The sequence below is a fragment of the Oreochromis niloticus genome, linkage group LG13 (genome assembly GCF_001858045.2).
Source record: "Oreochromis niloticus isolate F11D_XX linkage group LG13, O_niloticus_UMD_NMBU, whole genome shotgun sequence".
Classification (NCBI taxonomy): domain Eukaryota; kingdom Metazoa; phylum Chordata; class Actinopteri; order Cichliformes; family Cichlidae; genus Oreochromis; species Oreochromis niloticus.
The window spans coordinates 18,941,374-18,953,796 of NC_031978.2; the positions used below are offsets into that span (position 1 = coordinate 18,941,374).

Here is a 12,423-nt window from a genome sequence, read left to right on the forward strand (position 1 = left end):
CAACAAGGTACTGAAAACATTCCTCAGGGATTTTGGTCCATATTGACATGATGACACAGTGGCTGCAGATTTTGCAGCTGCGCATGATGAAAATCTCTCAATTAACTCACTGTCACTGTGGTCATAATATGGTTAACGACAATACTGAGGTAGGCGCTGACATTTAAATGATACTCGGTTGGTACTAAGGGGCCCAACGTGTGCCAAGAAAATATCCCCCACATCACACGACCAGCAGCAGCCTGAATCATTGATACAAGGCAGGATGGGTCCATGCTTTTGTGCTGTTTACGACTTAAATCTCCTTTCATCCCCTTTCTGATGCTAGGTTTAAACTTCAGCAGGTCATCATGACCATGTCTACATGCCTAAATACACTGAGTTGCTGCCATGTGATTGGCTGATAAGATGTTTGTGTTAAAGCAGTTGAAAATGTGCACCTAAAATGGCAGATGGATGTAATGACTGGCTGTATTTTTGTATCATCGTCCTTTTTATATGGTTTTATATGCCACACCTGACAAAGCTATACTTAAATTAAGGTCACGGGTTTCCTTTATCTGCAGAAGAGGTCATATCTCTCTTTAGACGATGGCAGTCACGGTAGTTGCAGTCATGGACCGTATGCGCATGTTATTCACGCTGTCTGTGGTGGACAGCGCCATCTTCAGGAAACATAACTTGTGACACGTGAGCAAAGCTGTGACGTAGTTTGCTAGGCGACAGAATCGGGCACAGTTGGTGGTGTAACGTGATTATTTTCAGTCCCGAAAATGGTGAAATCGGGGAAACTTCGCTCTGGGACGGCGTCGAAGCTCAAACGGTGGAAAAAGGGACACAGCAGCGACTCTAACCCGCAGACGAGTCGCTTTCGTCAGGCTGCTAAAAGCCGCTTCTTCAGCCGACCCACTGGTAAGCGTTCCCTCTACACGTGGGTCTCCGGCTAGCGTTAGCCATTTAATCTTTCTAAGTTTCGACACAATCAGCAGCCACATTCAAGCTGCTGGCAGAAAATTTAACGTAATATCGCCACATCTATATCTTTTTGTCAGGTTAAATAACTTGTATGTCAGTTTAGTTTTAGAGCAACAGCTACTGTGTGTTTGGAGCTCAAAGTCCAAGCTATCATCTTTAGTTGTGTAAAAGTACCTTCCCTGCAAGTATTAAGCCTGGAAAAGATGTGCTTTACAATAAATGTGCAAAGTTTGTCAGTTATTAGACGCAAAGGTGGTTGTTTTGGCTCTGTAGCCAGCTGACTGTATGAGCAACAGCATGTTTAGGTTTGAACATCCAGCTGTGATTTGAGGGTATTTACATCAGCACACTGGGTGAAGCGTGCACAAGTTACTTCCCTTTACTTATCTGGTCTGCTTGATTGTGAGAGTCCAAAGTAACTAAAGAATAGTGTAGCAAAAGTTAGAATGGCTATTGGTAAGATATTGTTGTCATCAGTGGTAATCTGCTAAACTCAGACTGTCAATTCACTTTATTGATTCCTGATCATTTTTTTTCCTAAGACCAAAAGGTTGGCCTGTACATATTTTCAGCATCAGCTGTTTTATTATTGAATCTGAACATATTGTAGAAACAAAATAGGAAAACTGGTTGCATCGGACTGAGGTGTGCAAAGGCTCTAATGCTTTGGGAGTCTCTTTACTGTTTTGAAAATGTCTGAAAAAGCATGCATGCATGGAAAATTAGATGATAGATTTGGTGGCATGCAACTATGATTGACTGGACGATTTGGTAGTGGTTCACAGTTAGCATGCCTAAATAAAAAGCAGCTTGGTCTCCTCCTTTTTTGCGAAGGTTAATAGATTTTTTTTCATTTTCAAGTCAACCACATGCTTGTGCAGATGAGGTTAGGTAGTTAGTCATTCAAAGGGAAAAACTAAAGGTCGCGCTTTCTTGCACATCTGTCTCCTTGTCTAATTTGGGGTCAGAATTTGGTGTAATAAGGTTTTAGAATTCAGTTTTGTTTTGTTTTTTAAACCCCACAGGAAAGAGTGATCTCACAGTCGATGCTCTCAAGCTTCACAATGAGCTGCAGGCCGGTCCGCTGGAGATCGGCACTCGTAAAGATGCCGCCATGGAAGAAGAGCCAGAAGAGGCTGTATCACAAAGAAGTTCGGGTACCTTCCTCAGTGGCCTGTCAGACTGCTCCAACCTTACCTTTAGAAAGGTGCAGCGCTTCTGGGAGTCTAATTCAGCTGCACACAAAGAGGTGGGCATCACTTTTATGATGGACCATTTATTGACAACATTTTAGTTTGTGTGCTGTTTGTATTGTGAGCAAAGCTGGACAGTGAGCTTCCCTGCAGCTCTAACTTTGTCTTCCACAGATCTGTGCAGTGTTGGCAGCAGTTACTGAAGTGATCCGCAGTCAAGGTGGGAAGGAGACTGAAACCGAGTACTTTGCTGCTTTGGTGAGTGCTTTTTTTTAAAAAAAAATATTCTTTTAGATTTTATGGTGTGGTTTGATCAAAAGGCAACGTAAATCTAGGTGTTGTTTCTCAAAATCCACTACATCTTATTTTCCTCTAAGATGACCACCCTGGAGGTTGTGGATACAGCAGAATCCCAGGCTGCAGTGGCATACCTCCTTAACCTTGTCATGAAACGGTAGGACCTAAATACTCAAATATTACTCCACTAAGTAGCACTGTTGCCTCACAATAAGAAATTTCCTGGTTTGAACCCTGGCTTGGGACTTTTTTTTTTCCTCTCTCTGAGTTTGCATGGTCTCTCAACCGTGGGTTTACTTAGGCTTCTTCCCACAGTCCAGAGACGTGTGTTAGGTTAACTGATGATATTCTCCACTCAACATCGATAAAAAGTAGAAAAAGTCCTTAAAGTGTTCAGATAAATAAGCGTGGCTTATAATGTCCACAATAAATTCCACTGGTGTGTTGCATTTTTCCATCTGCTTGACGTGTTGCATTCCTTAGGGTTCCTGCTCCGGTCCTCAAGTCGAAGTTCTCCGACACCACCAAGGCTCTGATGGATGTCATGTCCAAACAGGCCACATCTGACACTACCTCGGCACTCAGATGGGTAAGTGGGCTTGTTTCTGTGTCTGTTTGGCTCTTCTTTTGACAACTGCAGCAATACTTAGCTTTGTTATTTTTCTCCTCTGCAGATACTGTCATGTCTGGCCACTCTGTTGAGGAAGCAGGACGCATCTGTGTGGACTTACCCATCTACTCTCCAGGCTTACCATGGCCTTCTCAGCTTCACAGTGCACAACAAGCCTAAGGCGAGTCCCACCAGCCTGCTCGTATCTGATCAGCCAAACTAAACGGATGCTTTCAGTCTGTCTTGGATTTACTGCTCATCAGCTGTATTAAACATTCAGTGAAATACTAAAAGTGAGGACATTTGTGCCATTGAATTTTTTTTCCTTTCAGGTCCGCAAAGCAGCACAGCAAGGTGTTTGCTCCATTCTTAGAGGCAGTGACTTCCTATTTACAGAAAATGCTCCAGCCCATCATCCTGCTGCAGTTACCACAGCCAAATTCTGCATAAAAGAAATGGAGCAAGCAGGAGGTGAGACACCAGGTTTATTATGACCACGGGTTGTTCTCTATATGATGAAGGTTTGTGCGACTCTGTGTCTGTCCAGCAGGTTGTGGGTAATGTCTGTGTTTTTCCCCATAGGCAGTAAAGAGGACACAACCACACTCCATGTGCTTGGCCTTTTGAAGGAGCTGATGGGGACGTTTCCTCTGGGAGCTGTCAAGTCCTGTTGTGAGACTCTGCTGCGAGTGATGACACTCAGTCATGTGGTGAGAACACAAAAATATTCATAGGTGCTGCCAGATCCCCCTTTTTCATCATCATGGATACTCAAATATAGTTTTTGATGTCTCTGACTGTAGTTGGTGACCGCTAGTGCCATGCAGGCCTTTCATCAGCTGTTCAGTGGGAAGCCCAATGCTTCGACGCTCTCACCAGAACTCAACGCACAGATCATCACTGTGAGTGAACATAAACCAAACAAGATTTTTAAAGTTAGATTTTTAGTTATAAAGCAAAGCTTGGTGTGAAAACTCAACTGTCATCTCTAATCTCCAGGCTCTGTACGATTACCTGCCCAGTGAGAATGATTTACAGCCTCTGCTCGCTTGGCTTGCTGTCATGGAGAAAGCGCACATTCACCTGGCGAGGTAATAAATTAAAACAGTACAACAGATTACCATAACTGTGCATTTTCCAGTGAGACTGTTGGTCCACAACCTCCTTGTTGTCTAGTTTGCAGAGTTCTCTGAGTTTGGGTCACCTCCCTCGCCTCTTTTCTGCTGCGATGTCCTGCCTGTTGTCACCTCACACTCAGGTGGTTTCTGCAGCCACCAACACATTAAAGGTAAGGGACAATGAAGATGGGTATCTTAAGCTGATGATGATGTAAATGCTTGTGTGCACGCAGATGAAGATTTATTCCTGGTTATCTCTTCCAGACGTTGTTGATTGAATGTGTTGCCCCTCATATGGAGGAAATGGGCACCGTCACTGGCACAGCATCTTCAGGGAACCCCTCCTATGTCTGCAAAATGTTTCGGTATGTTTCCTAAGTGTTAAGCTTGCTAGTCTGTCTTTTTTTCCTTTTTGTTCTTAGGAACTACATATAAATGTTCATCATTATGATTGTGGCTGTGCATGTGTGTTTCAGTATTGTAGAAGAAGGATTGTCCTATCGCTTCCACGCCTCCTGGCCGTTTGTGCTGCAGATTCTGGGTTGCTTCTATCGAGCTGCAGGGAAACAAGCTCATTCCATCATGACTAAGGTATTGCCACAAAATTTTGCTGATCACTAGGCTATCAAAGTAAGATAAGTTTGCTTAACTGCATGTTTTGTGTCCTGGACAGTCTCTGCAATCTCTGGCAGACCTGCGCTCCACTCCTCACTTTGCCTTCAGTGGAGAGTTGGACCTGGCTGTAGGAGGAGCTGTGGAGAGCATGGGGCCCGAAGTGGTGCTCGGTGCCGTGCCTCTCAACATCACTGGCTATGAGTAAGGACACAAACACTGTGGCTTATTATTCTTGATGTTTTTATTGCTTAACACATTAACAAACTTTTTTCTTTGTCTTCAGCGATGACTTGGAGTTCCCACGCAGCTGGCTGGTCCCAGTCATAAGAGATCATGTGAAGAACACTCATCTTGGTTTCTTCACTTCTTATTTCTTCCCTCTGGCCTCTACACTTAAACAAAGAGGTAAACAAAGAGTGGGATGCTCCTTTGGAGGGTTAGGTAAAGGTGCGTTTCTGGCTTGTGTGTACTGATAGATCGCTCTGTGATTGTGTTGTAGCTGTAGAGTTGGAGCAAGCGGGGCAAAAACTGGAGGCCAAAGTCTATGACACCTTACAGCTTCAGGTACTTTTACAAACTCCATGTAAATAAGTAAATAGAACCACTTAATGAATTATTAAGATTTTTTTAGCGTGTGCTGTTTTCTTCTTTTTCTTTCTTTAGATTTGGACTATGCTTCCTGGCTTCTGTACGTGCCCCGTGGACGTGCTGACAGCTTTTAAAGGCATTGCCCGCACTCTTGGTATGGCTGTTAATGAACGGCCAGACCTGAGGCTCACAGTATGTCAGGCCCTACGGACCATTATCAACAAGAGCTGCTCAACAGGTAGGAAAACACATCTCACACAGTAAGAGAACAATATAGTCCTATCTCTACTCAATTATGGAAAAATTCATAATCCTGAGTATTTTGGTCAATATTAACATCGTGTTTATCCAACATGATTCTTCGTTAACTTTAGAAACAACATCCACTTATTGAACTTAAACTTAAATGTCTCAACAGTGGATCACCTTAAACTTTGAATATAATTCAATTAATAAACAAAACAACAAAAATGAAATTGAAGTGAGATGCAGAGTCATAGAGGTAAGATTCAGAAAAAGATCATGAAGCCTGTCACAGAGCTAGCACCTTTGGAGGCCAGTGCCACAGCGCTGGTGGCCAGAGCTTTCAAAATGGGAGGCCTGGAGGTTCACATGAAAAGACAAGACAGCGGGCGATTTGTATAATTCGAAGAGAAACAGTTCCTTAATACAAGAGCATCAGTTCTTTATGCCCTTTATCTTGTTTTAATAATTGAAAGATAAAAAGGTATCTGGGGGTTAAATCAAGTCACCTGGCACTCGAATCTTCTAAATTTGTTCATTTACAGTGTTTTGTGTCTGCTTTTTCACTGCAGAAGAAGAAAAGGCCGAAGTGGGCCGCTTCTCTAAGAATTTCCTGCCCATCCTTTTCAATGTGTACAGCCAGGAGCCTGCTATTGGAGAGTCTGGAACCTACAGAATGGCTGTGCTGGACACCATCAAAGTGTATTTGGGTATCACTGAAATGCAGGTTAGTACTGTTTATTTTTCTTGCATTCTTTCGCACTAAATTGCATGCAGTTACTGCCATATTGAACACTTTGAAGTGCTCCAGCCACTGAGAGCTGATCATGCACTATATGGTTAGGAGTACTGGGCCACCTACACTTTACACCATGCCATGAAGTGCCTGTTTTTGTGTTGATGTTAATTCCAGAGGTGGTTTGGACTCTTTTACAGACTATGAGCCTCAGCACTCAGTGTGTCTGCTCTGTAACCTAAATGTTTCCATTTCCAACAATGCCACTTACAGCTGATTGTGGAGAAAAGACATGTAATAACCTGACTTGTTGCAATGACACCTTGCTCGATTTCATTGAGCTCTTTAATATAACAATTTTTTTTTCACAAACTATGCTCGTGTGCCAATGGGAATGAAAACCCCTCAATTAAAAGATTAAGATGTGTGGTCCAGTACTTTTCATACAACATATTTCAGCGTATCTAATCTGGATTTGTACAGAAATTAATATATTTATAGGCAATCAAGGCCATCATAGGCCATATTTCTTATGCTGCTTTATCACTAATGATAATAATAAAAAAATATCAACCCTCAGATGATCTGCACATTCCTGCAAAAAGCCACAGAGAGGTTGACCAGCGCGGAGTCAAATGAGTTCATACGGTAGGTCATAAATGAGAATCTCTTGCTATAACCTTTTCTCCTTCTGAATCAGTGGTTTATATACACTGAGCTACATGAGCCACAGCATTAAGAAGTGAGTGACATTGGTCATCTTGTTAAAATGCAATAGTCTGCTTGGGGAACCTTGGGTCTTGCCATTCATTTGGATATTATGCAATATCCACTTAGGTATGGGTGGAAAAGTGCACCTGTGATTTCACTCTCTGATGCCAGCAGTCTCCTTCAGCAGAAAATTATACAAAAACCGATCAGGAACAGCTTGAGGAACGAAGCCTCTAAACGTCTAATTGATTCTTTTTGTTTTGGCTTTATTTGCATTTTAGGCTGTCAGTGATGGATCTTGTCGTTGCTATGGCTCCCTGTGTCGATGAAGTCACCATGACTAAAACCTTTGAGCTGATAAGGCCATATTTGGAGGTAAGAGCACTTGTAGTTTCTAATTTAAACCCATCAAACTCGAGTAGTATTGTTGTTAACTGTGTCTCTGTTGGTGCATTTTTATTTATTTATTTATTTATTTATTTATTTATTTTTCAGACAAAAGAGCCAAGCATGCAGAAGAAGGCGTACCGTGTGCTAGAGGAGATGTGTGGAGGAGAGAGAGATGCTTGTAGATCGTTTGTCATGTCCAATCTGGAAACACTCAAAGTCGTGCTGCTTGAGACTCTGAAAAACGCCTCTTCACCTGCAAAAAGGGTGAGTGTGCTCTTTTAAAGAGAAGTAAAATAAACGAGACACCCAAAGGGACTTTATATCTTGGTTTATACTGCTGTCTGGTTTTTATCTTCCTGTTTGTATTGCTTTTCCACAGCCGAGACTTAAGTGTCTGAGCCACATCGTAAGAAGGTTAAATGAAGATCACAAAGACTTTATCACCACGCTGCTGCCAGAGGTATTGTCACAAATAAGTGCTGGCAAACACAGAGAGATGGAGTATTGGTTTTTATCAGTTTTTATAGGATGTTGTGTCTTTCAGGTGATCATATGTACGAAGGAGGTGTCTGTTGGTGCTCGTAAGAGTGCCTATAATCTGCTGGTGGAAATAGGAAATGCTTTTGTCCGCTTCTGTGGAAATACTAAAGGTAACATACATACATATTGTTTCTGCTAAATTTGCATGGACCCAAATTTATCCACAAAAAAACTTGATTGTAAAGGTTTGTAATTAGTTGCGCTTCCATCTCTGATCCAGATGCCATGGAGCAGTATTTAGTGATGGTGTATGCAGGACTCACGGGCTCCATCACCATGATCACTTGCACAGTGTTGGCTCTCACACGCCTCGTGTTTGAGTACAAAGGTACGCCTGCCGACTTTCAGCAATTCAGTGGTGTTGATTTCAGGGTTTAGAGTCTCGGACTGGATTCAGTGTGCTTCCTTTTCTTTCCCAGACTCTATAGAGCTGATCACCATGGAGCAGCTGCTGCAAAACATTTGTCTTCTGCTGTCGTCTCATACCAGAGAGGTAGTGAAGGCTGCCTTAGGGTTCATCAAGGTCATCCTCTTCATCATGGACCCCAAGACACTGGCCTCGCATGTCACTGTCATGGTATGTACTGTACATTGTAGTTAATGGAGTTGCATTATTTTATTTTATTGAATATTTTGTTGTTTTCGTTCAGATGGAAGGCATTGGAAACATTAGGGATGACATGAGAAGGCACTTCAGAACAAAGCTGAAGAACATCTTCACTAAATTCATCAGAAAATTTGGGTAAAGGCACCACATTCTTATAGATGCCATCAGGGCTCTGTCAGCTAGCTCGAGGCTCTAATTGTGTGTTGTGTTGTTTTTGTTTTTGTTTTTTTCCCTTGCTGTGTGCTCAGTTTTGAGCTGGTGAAGAGTATGCTCCCTGCAGAGCACCACAAGGTGCTGACAAACATCCGCAAGGCTGAGGCTCGGAACAAGAGGCGGAAACAGGCCACAGAGGAGCAGGACGACTCTGAAAGTGAGCAGGAAGCACCTAAAGCAAAGGGTGAAAGGTAGGCCGCTGTTCCCAACATAAAACCCTGCCTTTCATCATGCATTTGCCCATCTCCTTCCTTTAAAAAACAAAAAACCTTCTGCCCTTTGTTTTTTAAGTATCGAGGAGATTCTCGCTGAGTCGGACAGCGATTTGTCAGAGGATGAAGGAAAACCTCGCGGTGCTCAGAAGAAAGCAGGCAAACAGCAGAAAGGACGGGCTTGGCTCAAAGAGGGAGAGGAAGATGACCCACTTAACTTCCTTGATCCTAAGGTTTCGCAGAGAGTGTTGGGTAAGGCCATCTATGTTTTGTTTTTAATGGGTGCTTTTTGCCTGCAGTTTAATTTCTGAACAAAAGTATACTGAGTGTTGTTGCTGTTTCATAGCCACAAACCCAGAGCTGAAGAAGAGTGCCAAGGCTGACCACGGCTTTAAAGTGACCTCAGACGGACGGTTGATCATTAAAGAAGATGAAGATGAGGATGTAAAGGACAAAGGTAAGTGGGATCTAGTGCTGATCTGTACATTGCTTAATGTGTGATCAGACAGTGATAGTAATTATACATGCCTCACAGATGGAGGCGAGATGGAGGACATCCTGGAAGAGGCTGGAGTCAAAAGTGTGAGTATTTAACCTTTAACCTACAGGGTTTGTCTTCTTTGGGACATTTCAGCACAATTTTATTTACTCTGTCCTTTCAAAACACCCTCAGAAAAAGTCACAGAAGAGGAAGTTTGATGATGACAACTTTGATGATGACATGGACATTGAACCCCAGTTGAAATATAAAGGTAACTTAAATTGAATTTTTTTAGCAACTTAAACAAGTTGCTAAAAAAAGTTTAAGCAATTTAAAACACATTATACTGATTTATACGTCTTCTTTTTTATGCAGCTGGAGGTTCAGGTATCCACAGACCCCTGGGATATGGCCAGGAGTTTGGAGGTGATTACAAATCAAAGGTGAGTCTGAGAGCAGAAACTGGACTGTGATGTGATCCTAGTTGTGAACTGTAGTTCTGAGTGGTTATTCTTTGGTCTTCATTTCTCAGAAAGGAAAAGGAGATGTAAAGAAAAAAGGGAAGCTTGATCCCTACGCTTACATCCCTCTGAAGAAGGCCCAGCTCAATCGCAGGTATGAGCAGCTGCTGTTACTGTGTAGATCTGTAAAACTCTGAAAGCTCTGATGGAGTTTAAAAATTTGGTTGGTAACATATTTTTATTTATTCTCTCAAAGGAAACGTGCCAAACTGCAGGGCCAGTTCAAGGGCATGGTGAGAGGAGCCCAGAAGGGGGCGCTGTCTGGAAAGAAAATGCAGAAGAAAAAGAGGAAAGCCTGAAAACAAACAGAGCATTTTCCTCACTGGACTCTAAATGCACTGTGTGCAATGGCATGTTCATGTATATGCCAAAAGTTTGACTTACACCTTGGGTGTGTGTGTGTGTGTCTGTGTGTGTGTTTTTGATGAGTGTCTACAAAGGTGAAAGCAGTGTGTTATTAGACTTTGACATCTTTAAATGGTCCCAGACGGCTTTCACAGCAGCAGATATGTTACAGGCTCCCCCTGCCTTAATGGTTTTTGTTATCCTTTGGCTGTGCATCAGAGAAATGTTTCTGCTGTGATGAACATGAGTATATTTATGTGCTGAAATATACAAACAATATTGGAAGGGTGACGCGTGTCCTGTTATGTGTTCTTTGGTCCCTTGAGGGTGCTGTAGGCTTCTAAATAGTTGAAAAGCTGCATTCATGGAGCTTTTGCAGCTTAATCTAAATGCACCATTAAGGTTGTTGCACTGAAACAAATAATGCATCCAGCCTGCAGTAGGAATATTTGAACCTGTTAGTGTTACTTGAGACAGTGAAGACATTGAATGAAACAATGTAGGTTGCTTGTGCTATGGGGATTAACATAAATTACCGTCATGTGATTCATTTTCCTTGGGTTGCTGTGAAATCAGTCTTAGCTACTCTAAGAAATTTATGCCAATAATTTGTATTTTAACTTTTTCTTTTACAATAACCCCTAATTCCCAGTGAAGTATGGTTTTAGATGTTTTCTATCAGCATTTATGTGTAAATATTTGACAAATGTATCACCTATTTTCAGAAATGTGAATTTGAATAGCACCTAAAGCAGTTAAAAATGTCAGAATTTAGGAGTTATTTTGCAGGTAGGTACACCCGTTCAAATATGCCAATTGCATGGCAGTAAATCAGTACACTTAGTTATGTAGACTTAGTCAAGATCACCTGCTGAAGTTCAAACCAAACATCAGGATGAGGAAGAAAGGGGTTTTAAGTGACTCGGACCGTGTTGTGGTTGTTGGTGCCAGATGGACTGGTCTGAGTATTTCAGAAACTGCTGATCAGCTGGGATTTTCCAGCACAACCTTCTGTAAGTGAAAATACTTTGGTTTCAGAGCTGTTATCTGCTTCAAGCTCATAGGTAGGGAACAGTAACTCAAATAGCCACTTGTTACAGCCGAAGTTGCATCATGTTGCCTTGAAGCAGAAGGGTTATAACAGCAGAAGACCAAAACAGGTGCCACTTATTTCAGCTAAGAATACAATTTGCACAGGCACACCAAAATTGGAAAATGATGAGTTTAGCTTTCTGCTGTAATATTTGGACGGTAGGGTGAGAATATGGTGAAACCACCATGAAAGCATGGATCCCATTCTGCCTCTGTCAAATTCAGGCTGGTGGTGCAAAGGTGCTAGGATTTTTTTTTCTTGGCACACTTTGGGCCCATTAGTACCAACAGAGCATGGTTTGATGTCACAGTTTATCCGAGTATTGTTGCTAACCATGTCCATTGCTTTGACCACACTGATTTCAGTAGCATAAACAATTATGTCACAAAGCTCAAATGATCTCAAACTGGTTTATTAAGCATGAAACTGTACCTGAATGGCCTCCACAGTCACCAGATCTAAATCTAATTGATCACCTTTGGGATGTGGTGGGTGAGGTGTGCAGCTGACAAATCAAATCTGCAGCTTCTGTGTGATGCTATCATGTCAATATGTGTCAAAATCTCAGGATTGTTTCCAGCACCTTGTTAAATATATGCCAAGAAGAATTAAGGCAGTTCTGAAGGCAAAAGGGGATCCAACTCAGTACTAGTAAAGCATATCTAAAAAAGTGGGCAGTGGGTGTATGTCACAGACAGCTTATTAATGTCTGGAGAGCAGCACAAGTGCAATTAGTTTAAGAGCTGCTTTAAGAGAAATGCATTACATCACCAAATGTTGCACCGGGCAATAGCCAATTAACTAATAACTGTGTCATAAGGTCCGTGTTGCACTGATCCCAGCGAGGCTGGAAGCTGATTTACAATACGAGTGCAGAAACATTCTTCAAATATACCATACTTTTAATTATTATGAAAGAATTTGCTGGCAGGAAG

General features: G+C 42.1%; 1 protein-coding gene across 1 annotated transcript; it reads left to right on the forward strand.

Annotated features, from left to right (window-relative positions):
• The first annotated feature begins 616 nt into the window (after nt 1-616).
• On the forward strand, nt 617-10,686 carry rrp12 (ribosomal RNA processing 12 homolog). The gene is made up of 34 exons (XM_003441045.5): nt 617-912; nt 2,001-2,224; nt 2,343-2,426; nt 2,546-2,622; nt 2,949-3,054; nt 3,140-3,256; nt 3,408-3,546; nt 3,658-3,785; nt 3,879-3,977; nt 4,075-4,166; nt 4,252-4,363; nt 4,458-4,558; nt 4,670-4,784; nt 4,867-5,009; nt 5,092-5,213; nt 5,308-5,372; nt 5,472-5,634; nt 6,212-6,366; nt 6,956-7,023; nt 7,368-7,461; nt 7,582-7,740; nt 7,856-7,936; nt 8,021-8,126; nt 8,237-8,344; nt 8,436-8,593; nt 8,667-8,758; nt 8,872-9,027; nt 9,128-9,300; nt 9,395-9,505; nt 9,584-9,630; nt 9,722-9,800; nt 9,905-9,972; nt 10,062-10,144; nt 10,247-10,686. The coding sequence occupies exons 1-34, from the start codon at nt 774-776 to the stop codon at nt 10,347-10,349; spliced, it is 3,867 nt and encodes a 1,288-aa protein (XP_003441093.1). The 5' UTR covers nt 617-773; the 3' UTR covers nt 10,350-10,686.
• The last annotated feature ends 1,737 nt before the right edge of the window (nt 10,687-12,423 follow it).

Excerpts from the sequence above, each read along its gene's own strand:
- rrp12 (XM_003441045.5), top strand. The coding sequence starts at position 774 with ATGGTGAAATCGGGGAAACTTCGCTCTGGGACGGCGTCGAAGCTCAAA. Across the intron at positions 3,257-3,407 it reads CAGTGCACAACAAGCCTAAG|GTCCGCAAAGCAGCACAGCA; the intron begins GCGAGTCCCACC and ends TTTTCCTTTCAG. Across the intron at positions 8,127-8,236 it reads CTTCTGTGGAAATACTAAAG|ATGCCATGGAGCAGTATTTA; the intron begins GTAACATACATA and ends TCTCTGATCCAG.